The 26446-nt window shown below is 42.4% G+C and overlaps 2 protein-coding genes across 3 annotated transcripts; both read left to right on the plus strand.

Annotated features, from left to right (window-relative positions):
• Positions 1-266: 266 nt before the first annotated feature.
• On the plus strand, positions 267-21770 carry trappc10 (trafficking protein particle complex subunit 10). Of its 2 annotated transcripts, none has more exons than XM_023430836.2 (23): positions 267-428; positions 4062-4143; positions 5353-5488; positions 8142-8341; positions 8590-8785; positions 9046-9157; positions 9266-9513; positions 10124-10270; positions 10694-10808; positions 11551-11627; positions 11846-11937; positions 12740-12880; positions 13447-13556; positions 13849-14381; positions 14557-14698; positions 15290-15448; positions 15899-16128; positions 16510-16610; positions 16731-16854; positions 17645-17809; positions 17973-18153; positions 18422-18616; positions 19199-21770. In XM_023430836.2, the coding sequence occupies exons 1-23, from the start codon at positions 368-370 to the stop codon at positions 19444-19446; spliced, it is 3795 nt and encodes a 1264-aa protein (XP_023286604.1). In that variant the 5' UTR covers positions 267-367; the 3' UTR covers positions 19447-21770. The 2 variants fall into 2 exon arrangements, with proteins under 2 accessions (XP_023286604.1, XP_087025873.1); XM_087169747.1 differs by lacking the exon at positions 267-428 and adding an exon at positions 3535-3658.
• Positions 21771-23818: 2048 nt separating this feature from the next.
• gdf3 (growth differentiation factor 3) lies at positions 23819-26231 on the plus strand. The gene is made up of 2 exons (XM_023430839.2): positions 23819-24170; positions 25146-26231. The coding sequence occupies exons 1-2, from the start codon at positions 23894-23896 to the stop codon at positions 25994-25996; spliced, it is 1128 nt and encodes a 375-aa protein (XP_023286607.1). The 5' UTR covers positions 23819-23893; the 3' UTR covers positions 25997-26231.
• Positions 26232-26446: the final 215 nt, after the last annotated feature.

A 26446-nucleotide genomic window follows, 5' to 3' on the forward strand; every position in this document is an offset into this window, starting at 1 on the left:
TTGATTTCACTTGGGACTTTTTCTGCATTGACTGGCTACTTTAAATATGTTTCCCGGCTAATACTTACATAGAATTTTGAATGCATAACTTTTACTTGCAATGGAGTATTCTTTTACAGTGTGATACTTGTATTTTTCTATTAAGAAAGAATCTGAATATTTGCACTGCACCTGGACTTCTCTTTTTCGTACCAGTAATTTAAAAAAAGCACAGCTCGGCCCTTTAATGACGCACTGTTTACGCACTTCCCGGAAGTGCAGTTGGGACACAGGCCCCATCGATTCAACACAACTGCACACATAAGCACTTACTAATAATAAAGCTCTGTTTGTATGTCATTTTCATGGAGTCCTAACGCTAACACATATGGAGTGTCAAGAGGAAAAGCCAATCATCTATACTATGGAAAACAAGCCGATTGTGACATGTGAGTGTTTATGAAAAGGAGACGTACAGTCTTATTTTTTCTGGTCTTGACAGTTAGCCTGCTAGCCATAGTCATTAGCTTGTTTTAGCTAAGCTAGCAGGTACACTAAATTAACCAGCTTGGACACGCTACTGTGTGTGTGTTTGTGTGATTGTATTTGTGTGTGTAGCGATGGGTAGCTTAATTTCTACTTGTCAAGGCTGTGATATTTTCATGCTTATAAACTGTACCACTGTGTGTGCTAATTGTTTAATTGGAAAGCGGTGTCGCTGTCAGCTAGCTAGTGGCTACACTGATTAACAGGCCGAGCTAACGATATAACGTCACGGCTAGTTGCTGCAGTTTTGGGAAGGATTTCACCTTGTTCCCCACTGGACAGCCACCGTTTCCCCTGTTAGCAGCACAGACGGTAGTCGATGCATGATGTTTGGCCGGTGGGGTCGGGTTGCCATTCATAAATCCCTTGGAGTCTTGTGGAAGCTTCTTGGTGGGGTTATTTTAAGAGCCGACGGTGTTAGTGGGTGCCAGCTTCACCTCACACCGCAGGCTGCTCCATTTTTAGGACAGAGTGGTCTTAAGGTGTTCCAGCACAGGAGTAGACCTTGGCACAAGTCGCAATATGAAAGGAAAAGTATAGGTATGACAATTCACCAGTGTTGGTAGATTGGAAATCTTAAGTCACAGGTTGCCCAGAGTGGGCTCTAGCCAACACCTGTGTTTCCTGAGGGGTTAGCAGGTGTCCTAGCTCAGGTGTGTGCCACTGAAATCATCATTGTTACATTTATGACCTTTGCACTGATGATTAGATACAAAAATAAACAAGTCAGTCAGAAATTATTTCAAGAAAGATCTGCAGGTTGTGTGACAAAAATTACAACTGTTTGGTAAAACTCAGAGTCTGTATCCATTAGAACTGCAAAGATTGCTCCATGAATTGATTAATTGATCGGCAGTAAAACAATCAGCTTCTATATTGGTAATTGATTCATCCATTTAGTAATTTTTCAAGCAAAAATATAATGCTGCACATTCTCTGGTTCCAGATTTTCAAATGGCAGGATTTGCTGCTTTCCTCTGCTTTACATCACAGTAAACTGAAAACCTTTAGACTTTTGGAGAGACAAAACTAGATATTTGAAAAAGTCACATTGGGCTTTAAAATTTTTTTAAAGACAGTTTTCACTATGATTTTAATTTTTTTGAGAAAAAAGAATTAGACAAATTATTGGCATATTATTTAATGATGATAATAATCCTTAGCTGCAGCCTTAGTAACCATGATGTACAATGATGTAGAATTTCAGTCCATTTCTCCAAAGTCTCTATTCTTTGATCTGAGCAAAGATGGCAAGTGGACAAGTAACTTGCTAACTTAATTTGGTCAAGGATGGTAAAAATATTTATCTACTATACTGTGGAGGGAATCTTTTTTGGAATTTGAATGATAATTCAGTATCAAATCCTATAATTACAGTAGAGACACAAACTAGTGCTGAGATAGAAAAGGTCACTTGCAAGGCTCAAGAATATATCATGAAATTGGCGGTTTACCTTCGACACAGTTTATTATTAGGTTCACTGTGTAAGCCACCAGTTGCCTAAAGTTAGACGCAGAAAACAGCAAAGTTATTTGAGGAGGGGTTACAGATGTTAGGCGCCTCGCTTGGCTACGAATGACCTCACTTTCTACTTTCTGTCTATGCTTGTGATGATTGTGCTGTGAGATCACTGATTTAAATTACCTACAAGGCTGTATGTGTCACTCAGATGAAGTGTCGTTTTATCCAAAAAAAAAAAAAGTCACTCATTTATAGATTTTAATGAGTGTGTAACCCTCTGCTGCTCCCACAAGATGAGCGATGTACTTTAACTATTTATTATTTGACCCTGTGTGTATGATTGGCTCACACAGTCATAGGGTTTTTTACTGGTGTTTGTTTCACAGGGCTGCATTGACAGCAGCCTCAGATAACCTCTGTGAACATTCAAAGTTCAGTTTTGCTTGGAGTTTGCTGGAGCTTTAAGACCCAGGAAAGGTTGATGCCATTAACTAAAGCACACAGATGCTTTAACTAAATGAAACAAGGCATATGTTGCAGCAAAACTCCACACCCAGTGATCTTTTATATCTGTCCAGGTGTTAAACAGTGGGCAGCAAGACTAATTGATTTACAGTGCAGTCAGATTGTCAGCAAAGGGAAGTGTCTCGGCCCAGCTCCAGCACACTGGATTTAAACAGAACTGACTGTGACTTTTAGGTGCTGACTTTCTTCTTGCTGAATGTTTGAAGGTATTAACATCTGTACCGGGTGAACAGTGTAAGACCAGTGTTTGTGTTTATCCTTGGGGGGTAGTTATAAAAAGGGCTTTTTGCATGGTTCATTGAATGGGTGGCCTAGTTCCAGTGCAGCTTGAATAAGTACCTCAGTCATGAAAGGCATTGTTTATCAAAGTGCACACAGCTACCATGAGTGACAGTTTGAATGTTTCTGACATGAGGCACCCGCTGTGGGATTGTAGCAGTCATCACTGGTCCATGGGTTTAGCGATGATTTGGAGGATAGATCAACCCTCAAAAGTGGATATGTACAGCAAAGGAGACTGTCTGCTGACTGTCTCTCATTCTCTAAACATGAATAGTGCAGGGACATGATGTGAGGGTTTTTGAAAGCAGGCTTTTCCTAGTCAGAAATTAGAGTTTTAGAAATGAGTAAATAATCAGTAACGTAGTTAAGATGGAAAATATAATTGTGTTGTTCTGTGTTTCAGTGGAAATGGTTCTGCCAAATATGGCCTGGTGCTTTCAGCAGTTAATTAGTCTGGAGCCTGTTGTAAATGACAAAACAAGTAAATCAAAAAAAGTCACATGATGGCGTTACAGAATTGCCTACAATACAGTTCCCAACACAAACCAAAGAGACGTTTCAGTAAAGCTTAAGAGAAAAAGTATCTGGTTTTCTGAAAGAAGTGAGTGTTCATGCTGCAAACCCTGACAAATACCTCCCTCAGTGGTAAAACAAGTTTACTCTTTCAAGGGAACACATCATATACATCTGCCAGGCTGTTAAACATGCGAGAGCAGAGAGCGCTACAGGACATTGACCCAGGTCTGATGGACTCTGGGCTGTAGAGAAGAGTTTAGTAAATCAGACTGTCCTGGCAAAACCTGTCCATCTTTTACTACAGTGTCAAGAATGAAACTCACATCTCTGCCTCACCTTGTTTGCTGGGTATGTTTATCTGTGTTTTTGTGTCTGTGACAAAGAGTGTCAGGGGTCTTTTGGACTCCTGAGAGAATGATGCTAAATAGAAGCCATTTTCTGATACAGTATATTTGCACAGTAATGCCACACTATCTCACAATTTCCTCCAGGCTAACTGCTGCTTTTTATCTTACCCGTGTTGAGTTTGAAAACATCAGTATAATAGCACAAAGCACACTTAATTCAATGTATAAACTTCCCAAAATATCTTTTATGTTCTTTTTGGTGCTAAAAGTAGTGAAATGTGGAAATGTGTTTTTCTTATGAGGACATGAGAATGATAAATATTAGATTTCAGTTTTCCCTGGAGCTATTTGATTTCTCCATTTTATTTAAATCTAATTTTTAAAGCGTCCCCCTTTCATCCCAGGTGCTGGAGACCAGGGCTTGTTTACGTCTCTCTACACGTCATTGGCCCAACAACTTCCCAGGGAGCCAATGGAATGGAGGAGGTGAGTACTGGCCTGCCGAACGCATCGTGGGGAAAAAACGTGGTATTAAATATCATTGTGAAGCTCAATTGTTGTTGACACTGTCAGAGAAATCTATGGTGATTTTGGAGGATTAAGTTGGTGGGCTACTCTTAAACTTTTGTCCACTCTCTCATTAATGTCAACGTGTACAGGTGGTCCAACGTTTAACATCATTACACTATGCATTTTTTATTTTCCTACATAACCACAAGACATTAAATGCATGAAACATTTATAGTAAAAGAGGGGCATCATTTAGGCTGCAGTGAGTGCAGGATGTACATAAATATAAAACTGTTCATTAACTGTGAGGGTTTGGAGTTTTATTAGTAGTGAGGGTGTGGGGTCTGGGTGTGTGGGGTTACAAACGATGTGCCTCGCACTCTTTACTATCCTCTAAACTTTCTGATAGAGATATTTAATTATGGGTGGGAGTGCTGGTGATTTCTGATGACACTGCTGTGGATAATGTATGATTGCTTTTCTTGATGACTGAATGGAAATGGAGCAAGATCTTTTGCCTCACCTTGAATTTTATGAGCTGAAATGGGAAGTAAATTCTTGTTGGGCTTTTTAATATGATCTGCATTGATATTCCATTTAAGGTTATTTCTGAGTGCCAAGAAATCTGTAGGAGTCAGTGAACATGGGTTTGGATTTGTTCTGAAGGAGATTATTGACCAAGACCAAGCTGAATGTATCTGTACAGTGTTTGTCACCTGTGTTCTGAATCGTGGAGGTTTTTTAAAGAGAAAAATTTGGGTATTTTACATCAAGTTAACAGAGCAGCTTGTTTAGTTTTTTATCAAACAAGGAATACACTTCTAAAACAGGGGGAGTTAGAAATATGGCAGAGGTTTGTCTCTTGCAATGCCAATAAAAGCCCTGTTCTCTCTTCAGTTGTTGGATTTGACAAAGAACAGAATTAGTCAAAACTATGATGATAAACTGAATTTTCCTCTAAACACTTGTACCATAAGCTCCTGGGAAAGCTGCTGATCCAGTGACAGGTACAGGGATCCAGAGGAGTTTCACTCTATTTATGGGGTTGAATGTGGAGCTTAGATCTGTGGAGGATTCAGGCATGGGTATTCCATAGATAGGATATAGCTATATTTTGTCCTGGGGCAATAAATTGCAAGCGCCGTATGATCGATCCCGTCAAACTCTGCTGTCTTCTCTGTACAGGACGTATGGCCGTGCACCAAAAATGATCCACCTTGAAGCTAATTTTGTCCAGTTTAAAGAGGAGCTGCTCCCCAAGGAGGGCAACAAGGCTCTCCTCACCTTCCCCTTCCTCCACATCTACTGGACTGACTGCTGTGTGAGTATCTTAACGGCACAGCCACACTCTCTCTGTTATTGTCTGTGTCAGTATAGCCGAACACTGTTATACTGTTATTTTAGTGATCATTTTGTATGAAGTAATGGTTTCATTTCTGGTCATAATTGCTACCTGCTAACTGATGCTAATGGTAATTCATTTGCTTGTGCAAATTACTGTTTTACTGTTCATTTACTGAACACTTGTGTTGTGTTTTAGTGATGTTTACCTACAGTGAGGTATCACAGAGAGAAATTGAGTCAACTTAAAGCCGGGTTCTTAATGTTGCTGTTATTTGGAGGGTTGAAGAAATGTTCTGTGTAGGAAGCTGGAGGAACAGAATGTTTGTTTACTCCACGTATTTGCAGGATAAGTAAATACATCTTCTTGTCTGCACTCTAAGAATAGATTAGCACCTGTAGTTATCTTATCAAGGCAGAAATAGGTCACAGACATCTCCACATGCAAGCTATGGAAACTCAATGTGAGATGCATGAGATGTACAAGTTCACTAAGTTAATAATGTTGTGATAATAATGATAACATTAAATGTGAAGGTTGACTCTGAAAATAGCAGTTTAAAATATATCAAAGATTGGCTTTATGTGGATGGAAGGAAAAAATAATCAGTTTACAAATGTATCTGCATTATTGTGCACATGATCTTACTTGATGCACTTTAAGGAGCCTGAAGTCACCAGGATAAAGTGAACTTGATGTCTGCTTTGTGAGAGCGCTCGGAGAAAGCAGAGGGTAGAAAAACAAGAAGGGAAGCAGGAACCCGCTGCTGCTGACTGAGCAGCTGGTTAGTTCAAGGAAGTGCTTTCATCAGCCTGTGACTCATGACATTTCCTAAGGATTGTGCCTCTAGTGTGGGAGCAGTGAGCCTTTGTGTTTATGCTGTGTGGACACAGTCACATTAGCGCCTGCACAGTATTACAAATTACTACAATAGACCCGTAATAAAGTCTAACTCTGTCATACGGAGACTGTTTAGTTGTTGAGACTGTGTGAGAGTGGGAGTCACACCTCCCTGACCAACAACTAGAGGACGTGTTAGCAAAGTGGTGTTTAATAACCAAGTGTTTAGATATCATTGAATATCCAAAGGTAAATAATAGCAACAGATTCCTTAGTTTTATTTGTCATGTGTTCATTTTACCTTAAACGCCAACATTTTACACAGAACTTCAGTTTTGTTTTGTTGGACAGTTTCTGTGCTCCAGTTTACAAAACTCTTACTCTGCTGGTTTAAAGTGTAAAACACAAAGATAATATGCTTTAGATGATGTGCTTCTTTTGTGCAGAAACACAATCCAAAACCTCAAGACACAGACACACGCTTCCCCTGTAAATAAGTAGTGCAGGTTTCCCTGACTGCTCCTTTCACCTGTGGGATATAAAAAGGTACAGCTTGTGCTGCTGGAAGAGCTTCAGCTTTAGCTAACAAAGCTAAATGCAGAGGTATGGCGATGTCTGTCAAGAACAGCCTGTGTGCACGCACACAGTATTAACAGTACAAGCAGACTGACCATGGTGGACAGGTGGGGCTGCTGCCTCCCCTCCCCCATGCACACAGCATGACAGCATCACAGGTGGGCAGCGCCATAGACAAAAACCTGTGACCTGCACAGGTTATAAAACCAACTAGTCTCAGTCAGTTACTTTAATGCTAAAATAATTCACATGCAGCTTCTGCACCGACCTGTTGAACTAACATAAACTGTAGCAACCAAGGAAGTGAGCATTAAATACAATACATCCATCCACAATCAGCTGACTGTGGGCAGCAGTGGCACCCTTATCGAGAACAGCCACACTGAAATTATGAGCCAGTGTAACTGAAAACAGCTGTATGTTTTCCATGGGTGTGTTCAGTCTTAAACAAACAAATGATAAGCTGTACAAAAATCACTATAAACCTTCAGTGGCACAGTTAAATAAATGCTTCAAAGAAAACACACCAAAGGCTTAAAGGGTTTAAATCAATGCAATATCATATCATAATCCATATGTGATTGCATGTGCTGTGTCATTCAACTGATCATAATACAAAATCCTACAGACTGAGACTACAAGCTCACTTCATGAGCATTGCGTAAAACGCGGACTTCACTTCCTCTCCCTGCCAGTGGACACTTACATAATAACTGGCCCATCAAGTTGTATCCCATCTCTAATCAGTTCCAGCAGATTTACAACAAACACTTTACTCAAGCAGCAGCAGCTTTACACCAGTTCACACAGTAAATCCCAGTCACAGCGTTCAGTATCCTGTAGGTTTTACTTATCATAAAACATAAACTTGCTGGTCAGCATTCTTTTTGTAGTTTCTGTACACTGATGTGGAAACATCTTGATTGTGTACAACATGCAGGACATTTAGAGAACAAAAATCTCTCTTTTCCTTAATTATTCAATCGTAATTTGATCAATAAAAATCTCAAATGATAACAATACTTATCTAGTAATACTTCCCTTTAACACTGTGATGGTATTGGCAGTATCAGTTGTATTTAATGTCACATAACTGAACTCATTTCTTAGTACACTGTTATTTTTGTTGAGACACCTGTTCATTTACATTTTTTTAATGGAAAATGACAGTGTCCTTAGAGTGTCTGAATAATAACTGGATGGTGTTTTGTTCCAGGATACAGAAGTGTATAAGAGCATGGTAAAGGAGGACATGATGCGCTGGCAGAACAGCTTGCGCACCCACGGCTCAGCTGACTGGGTCATCATCGTCGTGGAGACCAACGACACTAAGAAGAAGAACAAGACCAACATCCTGCCTCGATCGTCCATCGTGGACAAGATCCGTAGTGATTTTTGCAACAAACAGAACGACAGGTGAGGAGACTCCTTCACTTAGACAAATTGATTTAGTTGAAACTGGCAGAAGAGAACACGAGTGACTTCCCAACTTCCTGCTTTTACAACAGTAACAGCAGAAGTTGGTTGTTTTGCTCCGATACGGAGTGATGTGAAATGTGGTCATATGTAGATGTCACAGCAGACAACATCATAAAAACTTGTTGAGTATAAGAAACTGTGTTGATGAAACTTTTCCTGAGTAAACGAAAGTTATTATCCTGCAGGTGTGTGGTGCTGTCGGATCCTCTGAAGGACTCGTCTCGGTCTCAGGAATCCTGGAATTCCTTATTACTCAAGCTGCGAACTCTCCTCCTCATGTCCTTCACCAAGAACCTGGGCCGCTTTGAAGATGACATGCGTACACTCCGAGAGAAACGCACCCAGCCGGGCTGGAGCTTCTGTGAATACTTCATGGTCCAGGTATGCAGAAAAAAAATGAGCAGGAGGATTTTGATCTTGTAATTGGTTTGTGTGCAGCGAAAGAGAAGTAGAGGGAGTGTTGTGACTTAAACTGACTCACAGGGCATGAAAACCTGTTTCTGTTCACTGCGTCTGATTCTCTAAATGCAGATGATTACATTAAACCCTGAATTCTCAGTTGAGAAGAGATTAATCTGATGTTTAAATATCAAAGTGCAGTTGTAGCTCACATGTGTATGTATGTGTGTGTGATTGTGCAGGAGGAACTGGCCTTTGTTTTTGAGATGCTGCAGCAGTTTGAGGATGCCTTGGTCCAGTATGATGAACTAGATGCTCTTTTTACCCAGTATGTCCTTAACTTTGGAGCTGGAGGTACGTAACCACGACCCAGTGCTATGGTTGGTCTCAATACAGCAGTCCTCAAGTAAAAGGTCCGTTCTCGTCTTGGATTTGGTCTGACTACTCAGTTTCTCTCCGCAGATACAGCTAACTGGCTCGGCTCATTCTGCGCCCCGGTGCGCAGCTGGAGCGGCCTGCTGCTTCGTCGGCCCATTGACATGGAGAAGAGAGATGGGATCCAGCGAGGAGAGGCCAGCCTGTTGGATCTGAGGAGCTACCTCTTCTCCCGCCAGTGCACCTTACTCATCTTCCTACAGAGGCCATGGGAGGTTACCCAGAGAGCCCTGGAACTGCTGCACAACTGTGTCCAGGAGCTACGCCTGCTTGAGGTAAACCCACTCTTACAGGGCCATTTTTTGTGTGTTTATTTGTAGGGCAACATGCACTTTATTCAGGTTGAATACCAAAATATAAGCTCTTCAAACTCTGGCTCAAATGATGTAACCTTACGAGTAGAAAAGTAGCCAAATAGTGAAAGTGAAAATGGGTAATTTTTTAATTGAAATATGGACTGCTCCACATCCTAAATCAAATGTGGTTCACAGAAATTACATAAGATCATCTTTTTGGAAACATGAATTAAGGGAAATGTTGCAATTCTATGTGTGCAAACTAGTTAGAAAGTGAGCAGAGAAATTGAAACAGTTTTTGCAGAAATTGTTGAAACATGCAGCTTCTGAGTCCAAGTGGTAATTCCACAAATGCACACTTGACCATATGAAGTGGTATTTGAGTTCATCTGTAAGGGGATGTGGGCATATGTCAGACAGAAACAGGTGGGACCCACTGATCCAGGAGATGTCAGGGGTAACCCTAATAATTAGGAATCATCATTATCCATACTTACATGGACGGACATCAAATCGAAAACCTAAATGCACTGAACTGAATGTGTCGCTCATCATAACATTGTATGTTGTTGCTCTTTGTCTCGAGCAGGTGTCGGTGCTGGAGGGGGCGCTGGACTGTTGGGTGTTCCTCAGCTGCTTGGAGGTTTTGCACAGAATCGAGGGCTGCTGCGATCAGGCCCAGTTAGCTGCAAACTGCTCCCACACTGTGGGGCTGTGGGCTTACGCCACTGACAAGGTAACAGAAACGTTTGATAATGTAGCTTTGGCTTTGATCACATGTAACTTCTCGCGTGTGTCATGATGCCTTCAGTGGAGCACGGGTTAATGCGAAACACGTTTGTCTCCATAAAGCTGTTAAGACTATTCATAAGGCATCACTCGTGTATTATTTTCTGCTTTGCATTAAAATCATGCATCTGTCTTTGTTTCGTCAGTTTATATAAAAGAATTAATGTTACTTGTCAGTATTTTTCTTCCACCAAAACCATTTGTTCTGGAGCATGGCAAAGTGGTTGGAGTAAATTTCTGACTCTGACATTTAAGAGGATGAAATAATTATTTTTTTTCTTTTACTCATTCATTTAAATAGTGAGCAGTAAATATCTGGTGCAAATAGTTTTTTCCGAATAATGTGTTTTTTCCTGTCTGCCTTCTCCAGCTGAAGTCCCTGGGGGAACTCTGTGGCCTGGTGTCAGAGAAGGGACCCACATCTGAGGACCTGAACAGGACTGTAGATCTGCTGGCTGGACTGGGAGATGAGAGGCCTGAGACTGGTGAGTTTTCAGACTCTCCTGTTACATGGAAGTGTTTACATGGTGGGATTTTGTGCTGCTGGGTGGTGATGAGTGGGTTGGGTGGTGGGATAATTGCAACTACTCCCAAGTCCCAACCCTTTCCTTCTGATGACACGAACACGTGGGTTGTGATTCAGGGCCCTGCTAACATCAGGTGTCTTTGAGCCGTGTGTGGTCGTCTGATGCCTGTAGCCTGTGGCTTTACTCGGCCCTGATCGGCCCACATGAGCTGATTCAGGGACGACTGGAATTTCAACCTCATTAATCTGTGATTTCACCCATTAAGTGCAGATTCTCCTTAAATTTACTTTGATTGACGATCTTATCTCATCTTTATCTGACACGAATTTGTTCTCCAATCCCAAACAGTTTTTTATTAAGATGCAAATTGTTGTATTTTTCCTGTTTTCTGTTTTGTACGTGTCTCTGCAGTGTTTATTGGATAACAAATACATATGACTTGTATCTGTATGTTGTCTAATGTGGGCGCAGAATATATATTCATGTCGACTGTCAGCTTCAGTTCAGATGCAGCTTTTAACAGCAGACACAAGGCGCAACTTCAGTGTGTTGTGTCAGGGCCTTTAGGATTTGAATCGCTTCTTCACTGAAACAAGTGTGAGCTTGTTCTGCCAAGCATTGTTGATTAAGGTGTAATAAAGAAGCCTGACTCCTATTTGAAAGGCAATAATTAACTGTGTTCCTCTGTCTTCCTCCACAGTCAACAGTTTGCAGAGCCCTTACAAAAAGCTGAAAGAAGCGTTGTCGTCTGTAGAAGCTTTTGAAAGACACTATCTTGTAAGTCAACGCCTTGCCACAGTTTATTTCAGTAGGAGGCAAAGCAGGAAGTTAACACACATTCTCTGAATTCCTGTGCCAGTTTCTTTTTTTTTTTTTTTTTTCTCATCAATATTTTTCTGTGACGTAATCTCCTGGAAACTTCTGATTATGTTTCTCCCTTCTCTCTCACCCTCTGCCTCCTCCACCACCACCTTGTTGGCCACTTGTTGCATCAGGAACTCTCTCACGCTGCTATGGAGATGTACAGGGCCATCGGCCGGCTGAGGTCTGCCAGACTGGTGGGAAAAAGCCTGGCTGAGTTCTACATGTAAGGAGGATTAAAGCCGCTGGTTCAGTTAGGGTATATGCAGGTGTAAAAAGTTGTCTTGAAAACATTGCGCACCCACACGCATGTTTTCAGTTACTCCTGCTGAATAAACCCCCTTCTCCAGAACTCTATCAATCACTGCTTGTAAACCCACACACAGTCCTAATGAGAGGTCTAATGAGGCAGAATAATTGAAAGCACTAATGTGGTATTGGGGGGTGGGGTGGTGTAATAAACATGAAGCCATGACAGTGCGTTTCTTCTAAGTCTGATTCTAAAAGCAGTGACAGAACAGTCACGGCCAGTGTTTAGACATACTGGCAGAAACAAGGAATTGAGCTGTCCCTCTGATTTTTGCTGATTTTTGATGAGAAATAATATCATCTTCTTTAAATACAGATCATAGCGTCACCTGATGCCAAACACCAGCCAGTAGCAGACAGCTCATTATCCTGCTTTCACAACTAGATGTCAGGTCTCGTGTATTTTGGTCTGCAAACAACACCTTTACTGAAGTGGGGGGAGAAAAAAAACTGTTTAAGATTCATTGAGGCTGAGTCACAGCACTTCATAGACATGGTAGGGGTGAGCAATATAGGCAGCATTAATTTCACATATCTATCATATCACACTACCTGCAATCTCTGTATGTTGTCTGCGTTTGCTTTGGTCTTTTGAATTGATTTTACTTCTAAATGGCCTTTAAAAAAAGATGTGTGATGTTCTTTTCTGCAGATTTAAAAAGATAAGTTGATGACTTTCTGTGCGTGTGTGTGTGTGTGTGTGTTCATTTATTTATTAGGAGGAAGGGGGACCCTGAGCGGGCAGAAACTTTCTTGCAGGAAGCTCTGAAGTCGTACGTGTCAGAGGGATGGAGCCTCCCTGTCACTCACACCAGGAAACAGATTGCCGAGTGTCAGAAACTGCTGGGCAGAACTGAAGAGTATCCTTCACAGCACTGGTGTCACATAGGTCACCTGCAGCTACTTAAGGGCCAGATATGTTCCGGTGGTGCAAAGAATCATTTACAAGAGGAAATAACCATCATTCATTTGGTTTTGTACCAGAAAGATATTTGGGTGGTTAAGGTGCACACAGATTCTTGCACAAAGATTCAGATATAAATCCAATTGCACACCCTCAACATTAATAACTTTTTTTTGTTGCTGAAGTAGAATAGAAATCATCCCCTACATTTCAGTGAAAAATTCAAATCATTTCATTTTATAATACAGTTTGTGGCACATGAAGTTATGGATTGTATAAACTTTTTAATGCACTTACGCTAGAAAAGAAATACGGCAATAAAAAATATTGCCATTGAGCTTTGAGTTAGTCCAGTTGTATCATGGCATATTTTTTAATCAGGGTTATGTTGCTGGCCCGTTGGTGATACTTAATGTTACAGAATACAGAAGACCCGATATTCACCTGACAATGGTGGAGACCGATGCTTGGTTCTTGCACCAGTGCACCGTAGCGTTTTGTTTCCTTTACAACCCACCACAGCTACCTGCAGACCAGTGCCTTGTTGGCTGGTGACGTGAATCTGACCACAGAGGAGAGGAAGCACTTTTGTCAGGAAATTCTGACCTTCGCCGGAAAGTCTGGAGATCACTGTAAGTCATCAGGTTCATCACTGGCACATGTTTACCTTTACAAGGAAGGAACCACCATATGTGTTCTGTATCATCAGTCTGTGATGTTCAGTGCTTTGTAGGGGTCATTTAGTTGTCGTCTGTGATTGCTAATTCATTGTTTAAGGTATAGTAAACTGCAGTTAATCATAAGATGCTTTCATTAACTCTCACTGGTCAACCTAAACAAAACAATCTGCAAACACATTTAAAAGTGGGTGATGATTTAACGACCTATTTTTTTATACTTAAATGTCATTTTCTTCCTCTGCAGCCCACAAAGTGACTCTCAGCATGGGCGTTTTTGCTCAGCTCACACGACTACAGTTCCACCCAGCGACGGCCTCTGTGCACTCTGGAGCCGTCCTGCAGGTGGAGCTCACTCTGAGATGTTTTATGCCGGTGTCCGTGCACATACAGCAAGTAGCTGCTAGCATTCACTTTGACGTGGATCACGGAGGGACTCATGGAAGGTCTAAGGGGGCTCAGAGACAAACAAACCCAGGGACAGTAGAGTTTAACCATGGAAACTCGTCAGCGGGGCCCCCCTCCTCCTCGGCTGCACGTCCTCCTTTAGAACTGGATGAGATTCAGGACAGGAGTCCTTCAGACAATTCGCTCAACTCTACAGGAGTGGTGTGTAAAAACACTCACCTGCTCATGCGTTGTCATGACAGCACCTCACCGCCAGACACGCCCAACTGTGTCAGCCCTCCTACTGTTGCCATGAAGGAGGGAGCACAGATGCTGAAAGTGCAGGATGTAAAATTAGAGCCCGGGAATAACAGCATTACCTTCACAGCACCAGTAAGAGACATTGCCTTACATGAAAAGATAAAAATGTGACCTTTAAAATGTTTAACCAGTTCATTAGTGTTTGATGTTCAGATGGAGATTCATAATGTATTTGTTAGTGTGTTTTTTTTTTTTACTCTCTTTCTTCATATAACTTCCCTCTTATTTTCTTACCTCCCCTCCGTAGAGTGGGCAGCCAGGTACTTACACGTTGCGTCAGCTGTGTGCCACGGTGGGTCAGGTGCAGTTCGTGCTGCCTCACATCTACCCATCGGTCCAGTATGAAGTGTATTCTCAGGAGCCCCAGCTCACTGTGGAGCCTCTCTCAGGTCTGTATTTGTTATATGACGACATTGTGTTATTGGTCACAATTTTTTGTTTTGTTTCTTTAGGCAATTACACTTTTCCAAGTATTGTTTTTATCACTCACAGCTTTTCACAGAATTCCCTTATTGAACAAACTAAAAATGCAGCTGGCAAAACAAAATACGATACACAAGCCCTCAGGCTTGTGTTAATGATTTTCTATCTGCATTTTTGATTTAGTTTTTTTGAATGAGGAGCAAATAAACATTTAAATACAGTTCCTACTTCTTCACCATGCATTAAGATTAGTGTTGGAGGAAGCTCACGTTCAGTATTTTCCAACTATTTAGCAACAGAATTTAGTTTAAAAATAATGTTAAAAGCTATTTTTTAGTTTAAATGACAAACTGTGATGAGTTGTGCTTCTACCTGTTACTGATCATAATGAATGTTAAGTTTCATCTTAGTCACAGCTTGCATCAGACATGTTTCTACTGCTCTGATTCCCACCATGATTGTGAATGTACTGTATATAGAAACAACTTTGTAGTCGTGCTTGTGTGCGTGTTGTGTGTGTGCACTTTGCTCACTGTGGTTGTTTTTCTGTTTTTCAGAGCCTCTGTTAGCCGGTCTGCCTCAGATAGTGAAGTTCACTCTGTTGACGGGTCACTACGCTGTGAAGAAAGGAGACGCTCTGCAGCTCAGCAACACAGACACCATGCCCATCCTGCCCTCCGCCAGCTGCACCGCCCGCATCAGCAACCCCGCTGCTGGTCGGTTCACATTTCAAAGCCTTTATCTGAATCCGCCACTTACATTAATTTAAAGAGATTATCTTTGTACACTCACTTAATTATTTCAGTTTTGGTTTTAGCTGATCTTTGGATTTAATTATTGTTTTGGAGTAGTGATCTTTCCTGGCAATCCAACTCATTGCTGCTAGTCCTTGTTGTGCACATGTTTACAAGATAAAAAAACACGTTTGAGGTCTGGTTATGCATCTACATGGTTTAGAAGTCAGGTTTCCTCGGCATAAATCTACCTTTGTTAACTGTTTTTTTCAACATACAGCAATGTTTCTTGTGTACATAATGTTTCTAAAACTAAGTTACTGCAGAAAGATGACCACAACCAGAGATTGTCTGGCCTATAAACACACTAACTGACACATATGCAGCTTTAAAGTTCTCGTCTCTTCCGTCTCCGTCTCCTTCTGTGTTCAGAGTTGGTGGGTGAAAGCGTCCTCTCCATTCAGTCGTCTGAGAAGGTGACCAGCATCAGCCTGCCGCCGACCCCTCCCTACCACACGCTGGAGTTCCAGCTGGAGGTTTTGTGCATCATCCCGTCCGGGTCCGAGCGGCCCGCCAATGAGAGGCTGACCAATGGCGAGGTCCGCCATCGACCTCGCAGCTACAGTCATCCCGACACGCCCATGACCGCCATCGACCAGAGGGTGAGGCCCGCTCACAGAAATGCGGAGTCGTAGAGTCTATGTGGGGGAGAAAGTGATGGAAGTCTTTCACATTTCTAGTTTGAAAATGAATCGTTTCAGTGATTCAGTGAAAAACAAAAAGGTGATAGTTGTAGGTTTTTAAATGTGAGGATTAAAGTCAATAGAATATTTTGGGGTTTGGGACTCTTGGTTGGACAAAACAGGACATTTGATTAAGTCAGTTTTAGCTGTAGTGTATTATGACAGGCATTTTTCAATCATCAGACCAAATGATTCATTGATTGATTAAGAAAATGATCAGCAGATTAATCGGTAAGCTTTGTTTTGAACCATGATAAGTTAAGAGATTTGAAAGTAAAGTCTGGCTGTGTCTGTCCACAGATGTCTATCGACTGTCCGTGGTCGATCTACTCCACGCTGCTAGCTCTCACCTTCTACATCCCCTTCAAGACCAAACACTCGCTGCTTTCTGCTGGTAACAGGTGAGCCTCCGGTCTCTCAGAAAGCCCTGTATGCATGTGTTTTCTTTTTTTTCCACCATGTGCATTCCCCAGCCTACTCATACACACGTCCGATCTGTGACCTTTGATCTGACCCAACAGGAAGTACATCCAGGTGTGCGTGCAGAATGTGTCAGACGTGAACTTCACGCTGGCTGAAGTGAAGCTGACAGAGAAGCAGCATGCAGCTCTGGAGCTTCAGTCCCTTAACGCTAAAGCACAGCAGGTGAGCAGAAAACAACTAAACAGATGTTAGTGACAAGAGGAAAGATCAGTACAAAGCTTCTAGCATTTGGAAAAAATGCTATAGTGTTTGTAAAATATATGGATTTTATAATATCTGATGGTAATTATGGGGAAATACTGGAAATAACGATGGGTTATAATCTCATGTTCACACTAATGAGGATAAATATAAAAAATACATCTTTTTCTACATCTCTCTTTCCTTAGTTTCAGCCCCTGAGCTTGAAGATGAAGCTCTCAATTTACCCACTATCTGTGCTCCAGACCAGAACCCCACACCCAATTTATGGTCATGAACTCTGGGTAGTGACAGAAATAACGATTATGTTTACAAGCAGCCAAAATGAGTTTCCTCAGCAGGGCTGAGCAGGATGGGGAGGGTGAGGAGCTCAGATATCCGGAGAAAAGGAGGGTTTTAAGTGGCCGAATGAGATGGTTCAGGCATCTGATCTGAGGGCCTGCAGGATGCCTCTTTGAGGAATTGACAGAACAGAGGTTTAATGTGCAGATACCAAGCAGAGTATACGGACATGTCAATCAAAACCATCTACACCCTCTCCAGGTGATGGCCGTTAATACAGGAGGAACAGCTGTTGGAGCCCTGTTTGTCACACAAATAATATTTTTAAATTCATCCACACTGGTGTGGACACTTCCTGACGGTCAACATACATCTCTCTGGTGTTGATTTCATGTTAAAGAATGTCAAAATTACCTCAACATTAATTCATTTTCATATCTGGTTTGTGTGTGTGTGTTTTTGTGTGTAGCTTTTGTGCAGTAAGCACAGCGTGTTCTGCTTGTGGGAGGTGAGGTGGAAGGATGACCTGCCTTCCTGTCTCCAGTGTATTTTCTCTGCCAACTTCTCTCCACTCAACCAAGACGTCTCTGCCTTCAAACCCTTCCACTACCAGTTCCAGCTCGAGAGAGTCACTGTGAGTCCACTGAAAGATTTACTTTTGCTCAGACTGTGTCGTCAGCAGCTCAGATCTGTAGATCTTTTTTGCAACATGTGGACAGGGAAACCGAACATGTACAGAATTCCAGCCACAATCAGAGATTTTCCCACCTTAAATAACCTCTGTTTGATACTGTCAGACATTGTACAGCGTGAGAGCTGAGATCCTGCCTCCTGCTGGTGAACAACACTGTCGCTCTGGTTTCCTCTGTGGACTGGAGGTGTGTATAACGCGACTGACTGAGCCTGCAGAGGGAGAGATGGCGGAGGAGAGCAAGACTGACACAGACGGTCTCAAAACCACCAAACTCATGTATGAAGGTATGTCTGGAGAATCACTTACCGTCTGGGATTTCTGAAATAATCAGTTTTTGCACCTCTTATGATTATAGTAAAATATTCAACTAACTCTTCTTCTAAAAATGCGGAATAAGAATAAGCCAACAACATACTTGTTTAACAAATACCAATGAGTCAAAAATGAATCGGTCAATTAACATCAAATAATCAGCAACTATTTGAATAAATAATGACCTGTTTACCTGTCTACCTGTTACCAAATTGTGCATGTATGTGTGTGTGTCCACAGTGGCTGACAGCAGCAGTAACTGGGCGGTGTGTGGGAAGAGTTCAGGGATGGTATCGATGCCCATGACGGCCAACGCCACCCACAAGGTGCAGATCGAGGTGATGCCTCTGTTCGCAGGACACCTGCCCTTCCCCAAAATCAAAGTGCTGAAGTACCTGCCTCACACTGCAGCAGTGGCCATTCAGCCAGACCCTGGTAAGAAGAAATGAATTCCATAGTGAAAGAAGGGAAACTTGAATCTTTCCAATTTGCTGTCATCCCACATGTTACGTAGCAGAAAAAGCAGCGAAAACAACTTAAATGGCAAACAGCAGGTACGACACTGATACTCTGGCAGCTGCCAGTCCAACAGCAGCAGGTGGTGTTGCACCAGCTGTGAGAAGTAGCCGTGCTACTTATTGAGGAGGAGTTGTACTAAGACGCCCCAACAACTTCTAAACATCACACCGGTGTCTCAGGAAGCAGCACCGTGTCTGTGGTTTTACAAAGCAACTACTACACAAACCCTCTGCAACAACAGACATATTGGATGTTTTGGGTTTTAACAGATTGTAACATTTTCATTAAAATTTTTAGTTTTCTCTTTCAAGTAGATTTGGTTTAATTAGTCTGTTTACAAGCTGTCTGACCGCTTGTTTTCTTTGACCTGTTCATCACTGCTTCCCCAATATTTAATTATTCCAGAAAGGAATGACCTGAGATGTAAAAACAACAACAATAAAAAACCATCAGGATTTTCAGAGAGTAATGTGTTTGTTTGTTTGTTGCCATCCTCAGACAGCTGCGTGGAGAACGACAGTCTGTCCCTGCTGGACAAGACGCTGGACGACCAGGCCGACACGGCGAGCATCCGCAGCCGGGGCAGCATCCACTCCGTGGGCAGCGGCGACCAGCAACAGAAGGGCGTGGCCATGCCTCGTCTGGAACCCTTCAGCCCGGGACAGGTGTTCAACCACAGCCTCGCACGGCAGGTCCTGGTGCTGCCCGCCACCGACGACCACATCATGGAGGTGAATGCTACATGACCCTGGTGGCGAGACCTCCTGTCCTCTTCTTATTGGACTGAACCCAGGCCCTGGATGGACTCCGCTGAGCTTTTGCTCTGGGGCAGATTGGGTCCATGAGTCCATGTCGAAGACCGCCGCAGGTTGCCGGTATGGACTCCCCCCCTAAACCCCCCCAAGCATGAAACGTTCACATCACTGGAGACATTATGGACTACACACAGTGAAGAGCCAATGACATCTGCTGATAAATTGAAATAATAAATTCTTTGCCATACTTTGTACATAGCTCATTGGATGGATTTATAGTTATAAATATATAAATATATATATGGACTGATCAATCAGATTGGCGCCTGTTGTGCTCCTTCGAACTGAAGAATAACACTCCTGATTGTCCCATGATGCACCAAAGCCCTAGATGTGTGTACGCCTCGATCAGCTACTCAAGTACTGTAACTTTGACTGAGTGTTCCCAGCTGTAAGTGCTGTTCCTGGGCCTCTCGAGCAGTCATCACTTTTATGTTTGAGACTTTCTTTTCAAGTTGCTTTAAATAAGCTGCTGTTCTCATCGAGAATATAATAGAAACCAGGCAGGGTCACAGATCATGGACGCGTCTTTGGAGACATATCCATAGTGTTCACAGCCGATACAGAAAACATTCGCACTGCTGTAAAATGAGGTAGAATATTCATTCTGGGGTCAGACTACATAATATCAGCCTGTGTTGCCTGACATTGACCCACAGGACTCTTCTCCACACATGATGAAAACATGTCGAAGTAAAAGAGGAGGTGGAACAGTGAAGTCGGTCCTTGGCGACTCACTGATCAACTGTACGTCACTCAAGTTGTATAAATCCAGTGTGTCTGTGCCAAGTAATAGCAAGAATTTATGAGACTGTAATCTCCTAATCTGACACAGTGGGAGGAAAAATATTGTGCAATCAGATCCCAGTAGACTGTGTCCTCTTTCTCCAGACAAGTAAGCAGCTATCAGTTCTGGTTGCCATCTTTGTTTGGGTCACATGAACAGAAACGCACAACGAAATATAAAATTAGACTTTTCTTTACACTAGGGGTGAAATTTTCGCAATGAGCAAGAGAGAAGAAAAGGCAGACTGTCATTAGTGACAGTCGAGGGTAATGTTTTGCATTCTTTGGTCCCGAAATGATCACAAGTCCAGCATTTAGACTGTTTGTGAAGTTGTACTTTCTTAACCACAATTTCAAAGCAGTTACGAATGGAAGTTCTGCTATATTTTAAACTAATACGTCTGTTTTAACAGACTTTGGTGCTTGTTAGCCGATAAATCAAATACTAGATCCAAAGTTGACTTATCTTGCTCATGGATGAATAGAGCCTCAGTCAATGATAAAGGCATTTTAGAACATTTAGAACATTTTTTTGACAAAAGGACTGAAATAAAATAATTTGTTTTAAGATCAATTCTGGAAAAAAAGACATTCACGAACTACTTCCTGTTGGGAAGTTTTGTTTTGATAAAGGATTGAAACATCTAAAAATTATGCTCCAACTCCGAAATAGAGTTTACGTAAAAATGAATTTGAGATAACTTCATAAAAATGTACAAGATTATATTGTACACTGTATTCTAAATAGCAGTTTAATTGCCAGTTTACAGCAAAGAGAATGGTTTTTTTTTTTTCTTTTCTGGCATGACTGAAGAATCTTTTATTATGGATATATCTTCCAAGAACACAGTGAGATTTATTTAATAACTTTATTTCTATTTATCTTTAATAAAAGCAGCAACTTGTTTTCCGAGTCAAATGCAAACATCAGCACAGAACTCTCAAATGTGAAAGCAGTGATGACAGAAGAGGCTCAGGCTGAATCTAGCGGTGTGTCGTGTGTATCTGTTCAGCTGTAGTTCTGTGTATGTGTGAGGGTCCATGTGAACGTGTCTGTGCGAGTGTGTGTGATCAGGTGAGACTTTTAAATAAGGATCAGCCAGTGCACATTATTGTCTATCTATTGTCTTACCTAGCAGTGGATTGTTCATATACAGTGTGCGTGTATTTATTCTGTGTGTGTGGGTGTGTGTGTCGGTCGCCAAATCTGTGTCTGAGCTATGCACACACGCCGTTAGGTGTTGAATAGATGAGTGAAATAAGTCGTTATTGGATTTATTCGTTCGTTTATTTGAAAGGATGAATGTCAGCTACTTCTGCCCTCCCCTCCTCCCCCTCGGCGCACACACACAGTGTAACTACAGCCTCCTGCTCTTGTTTGACCACTGTACATACTGATCTGTAAATAATGATTCAAATCAAAATCATCTTTGATTGCCAACTATATTAAAAAAAATCATTGGGACTGACTCGATGAATGGTGTTTATAACAGCATGTTACTATAACGTCAGTCACGTCAACATCTCACTCCAGTAGAGCGTCAGTGTGGTCCAGCAGATGCTGGATGACGAGGTCTGGCTCACAGTCTGTTCCAGTTCATCCCAAAGGTGTTGGACTGGGTTCCTCCACGCTACACTGGATTGTCATGATAAAACAGGAAAGGTAAGATAGATAAGTTTATGTTTATATACCATATGGGCTGAACGATATGCAAAGAAAATCAAATTGCGATTATTTTGGCTGATATTTCAATTGCAATACGAGTCAGGATTTCAGCTGGAATGATCATTATTGCGTTTGATTTCCATGAAAAAAAATATAAAAATGATGATGTGATTTTTGCTGCGGCTTTTACAAAACAAGGATGTTCCTTTTATGTCTGGAGCATATGATTTGTAGGCTCAGGTATCTCTGTAGCACAATGCTTCACTTACAGTATGTTGGTCTGGTATTTTATCAAAAATATTTCAGCTCCTGCGACTTGGATATTGCAATTATGATAATATTTTGATTAATTGTTGAGCCTTAATATACGACACAGAAAATCAAGTATGATGTCTGTAGACTGAGCAGAACCAGAGCCAAATGTCTCAGGAAGTGAAGTGAAAAGATCAGTTCAAATAAACATAAAAGGTTTCAGAAAAACTTAAAACTTGGGAAGTTCTGGTGCAATGTCTAGTTGTGTGTCGGTGTTTATCATGATTAGTTAACGGACAGAAACAATCATCACACTGACCTACACTGACCGGTCTGAGTCCCAATCTACAGTTTACCACCCCCCAGGAGGGTCCCACCCCCAAGATAAGTCTGAAAGGTCACAAGATGTTTAAAATGATAAATGATATGTCTTTTTGTAATGTTTTTTATTTTATTTACTTGTTGCCTTATGAACACATAATTGTTCACATTGAAACAGTCTAGGAAGGAAAAGCTGTTTGAGCTGTTCCTGTAAGAACTCCTTTCTAAACCCATAAACTGTGATAAGGAATCACAAACAATCATTTGTTTTAGGCTCAAAATGTTGAGGACCACTGCTTTATTTAAATGACATGACAAGTAAAAACATTCATGTAAAACACAGTAGTCTCTTGAGTGCTGCGAGTTTGAAGGACTAAAACAGGAAGTACCTCCAATGGACACTAGATGGTGCAACAAACTCTGACTGCAGGAGCACATAAAGACCTCTGGACCTCCTCGGTGTTGACCCATGTTTCCATCACACTGCAAACTAAACGGCTTCAGCTGAAATATTCCTGAATATTTCAGGTTTCTGCAGTTCAGTTTGCATGTGTGGCTGAAAATGCCACAAAAACTGGGGGCAGACGTTTGTGGTGCACATGAGGATGAATCCTATTGATACTGGTATCTCCCGGCTGTTCATGTTAATGCCACCGACTGTGTTCCCATCCTGATGTCAACAGTGTTTTCACTGGTGCTGTTTCTCCGTTTGACAGTCGACCCCCACACTGAGGTCTATGGAGTAATCGCAGCCTTGTTTCTGGAGCAGATGCAGCTTCAGACAACTTCAAATGAAATATTTGTTGTTTTGAGGACCAAAAATGAAAATGAACCTTCAGTGCAAAACATTAAATGAACCTAACTTTGCATCAGAAAATGTTTTGTTCTATGTCAAATTTTTCATCTATAACTCACAATCTTGGGTTTAGTGAACAAACCTCAGATGATGGATGTGGTGAACAAACACAGATTGTGCCTTGAAGTGGTAAATTTGGGACTATATTATAAATGCAAGGGAGAGACATCCGGATACATCAGAATAACTCTAAAAACATTATTCAGCATTGTTACAACGGGGAAACTTCATCTGATGTTTTGCAGATGTTTTTATTTTAGTTTTGGTTCAAGAACCTCTCTGTTATTCCTGAGGACCTGACCTGAGATCAGTCTCCACGTGTTCCCGCCCCCCCCCCTCACCTTATCTCTCTATGTCTGCCCGCTTCGCATTAACATAATTATGCAGCTGCACACCGGGAGGTTTCCCGGGTTAAAACAAACAGCGTCGGCCTCCTGGGAGCCACAGCACAGGTGAGGAACCAGCAGAGCCGGGTGAAGTCAAACACGAGGCCGAGCATGAGTCCTCTGGTGCTGCTCGCGGTGTGTTTTCTGGGTGTGTGTGATCTCTCACACGTGGAGGAGATGAAGAGCCAGGAGCGGCTCTTCCTCGGCTCACTCGGCCTCTCCGGGCGGCCCCGGCCCGCAGGGAGCCACCAGCCCCGACACCAAGTCCCCTCCGCGCTCTGGAGGATGTTCCGGAGGTCGGAGAACATCCGGACCCAGGAAAGCGACCCCTGCATGGTGGCAGAGTACGGAGTCCGCGGCAACATCATCCGATACGTGCAAGACCAAGGTACCAGAGTCAGTGTGTGATGGTAATTGATTTAAAGGCCCAATATTCTCATAAGCTCCGCAGTTAGACAGGTTCTTATGTGAAGCTGAGTTTGTGGTAAAATATCGTTTTATTTTGAAAAGTTGTGGATGAGGATCTCCAAACCACAAATCTGAGTTTTTCTCAGCCAATAATAACTGCAGTAACTGGGTGGACCTGAGCTACCACTGATGAAGACTTAAGATAATGATAATTAATAACAGTCATAAACTAACTTGCATTTACTGCAGGATACACTTTTGAAGTAAAGTAGACAGATACGCTTAAAGAAAGTAATAAATGAAGTTGACTTCCTAATTCTCAGATTGTTGCACTGCACTTCTCCATTGGGCCAATAGCATGCAAGGGTTTTAGGCACAAATAGCAGATTTTCTCAGTTTAGTTTTATCAGTTATAAACATTTAAACTGTGTAGTGTAACTGGGCAAAATGACACATATTACACGTGTGTTGTGGTTCTGTCCTATAGGCTACATGTCTGCGAAGCTCAGCACATCAAAAAGCAGGTTTAGCCAAAAAAAAAAAAAGTGACATAATGACACACTGCAAGGCCTCTGGGTCTCAGCAGCTCTGATCTGTACACAGGTATGAGAGAGAGAATATCCACTATTATTCAGGAACAGGGAAATGTTTTTTAAAGCAGATAAAACTGTATGACAACAGTAAAAGTCCTGTTAACATAAGATGTTTGCACTAGTCATACTACAAATTCAGTAGAGAATAATAATAAGTCAGTTATACTTGTGCCGATGAAAACACAGTGAGTTCAACCACAGTGTGTATTTGAGAGACTCCTAATTGGTCATGCCAAATTATTCTTCTGCATGATTTAGGTTGTCATGCGCTCAGTTTCCACTTGTTTAAAAAGCCTAAATACACTCCTGAAACACTGTAATGTCTTTGTTAACCATCTGATCTCCCTGCTGACGTTTCGCAGGCAGGCTGGTGTCTGGGTGGAGCAGCAGCTGTCAGGTCTGTCTGGAGAAGCAGCTTTTCTTCAACATGTCCGTCCTGCAGCCTGTGGAGCTGCTGTCTCTGGCTCAGCTGGAAGTCAAGTTCCACTGGAAACCCTTCAGATCTGCAGAGCTCCTGCAGGGGCCCCGGGCCCTTAGCGTGTCTCTGTATAAAGTGATCCGAGCCACGCTGAGGGGAGCCAATCCCCAGGCCAACCGCAGACTCCTACTGTCCCAGTCAATCCAGCTGCAGCCTGAACCCACCTCCCTCACCATGGACCTCACCTCGCTGGCAGAGAATTGGCGCAAACCGGGACGCAACTACGGTTTGGTTATAGAGCTGCTTCCTCTCAGCACCGATCCAGAGGAACTTCCCTTTCACCCCGGAAACTCCCTCCCATTGGAACCAGCTTTCACCCTGCCGCTGATCCAGGCGTCACTGGTGGCCGTGTCCCTCAACCCCCACCAGTGTCGCTCCAGAAAGAGGAGAAGCGCCGTCCACCTCCCTGTGACGCCCAGCAACGTCTGCAAGGCCCGACGTCTCTACATTGACTTCAAAGACGTGGGCTGGCAGGACTGGATCATCGCTCCGCAGGGCTACATGGCCAACTACTGCCACGGTGAGTGCCCGTTCCCGCTCAGTGAGAGCCTGAACGGCACCAACCACGCCATCCTGCAGACCCTGGTTCACTCCCTGGACCCGCATGGCACGCCTCAGCCCTGCTGTGTCCCCATCCGCCTGTCGCCGATCTCTATGCTCTACTACGACAACAACGACAACGTGGTGCTGCGACATTACCAGGACATGGTGGTGGACGAGTGTGGGTGTCGATGAATTTGACATTTATGATTGGGTTTAGGTCTTTTTTTTAGCTTTTCCATCCAACTTTAGGAGTCAGATTCTTCCTGTCACGTTTGTTGGATTATGTTTTCAGTGTATAATGTCAGGTCTTTGTCGTCAGTGGTTTTTAAAGTAAGTAACATAAGATTTATGAGTTTGTTCTCAGGGAAGTTTTGAGAGATTTAAAAAAAAAAAAAACAAGTATGATGTTAATAAAAATTAAAAAACACAGTGGAGGGTTGATTTATTTTTCAGTCAGAATAAGTTTTGGCCCCTTCAGCTTCCCCACCGTTTCCCTGTGATTTAAATGTTTCACTGACGGAGGCCAGCTCCCCTTTTATCTACTCAATAAGAAATGAACTCTCTTATCTCACCTTCCTGCGTGATAACGCTCCCACCCCCTCCCTCACTGAGCAAGACAGACCACTGGGGTTGCCATGACGA

This window comes from Seriola lalandi, unplaced genomic scaffold, assembly GCF_002814215.2.
Source record: "Seriola lalandi dorsalis isolate HSWRI2012SDOR001 ecotype SW California unplaced genomic scaffold, Sedor1 jcf7180002054912, whole genome shotgun sequence".
Taxonomy (NCBI): Eukaryota; Metazoa; Chordata; class Actinopteri; order Carangiformes; family Carangidae; genus Seriola; species Seriola lalandi.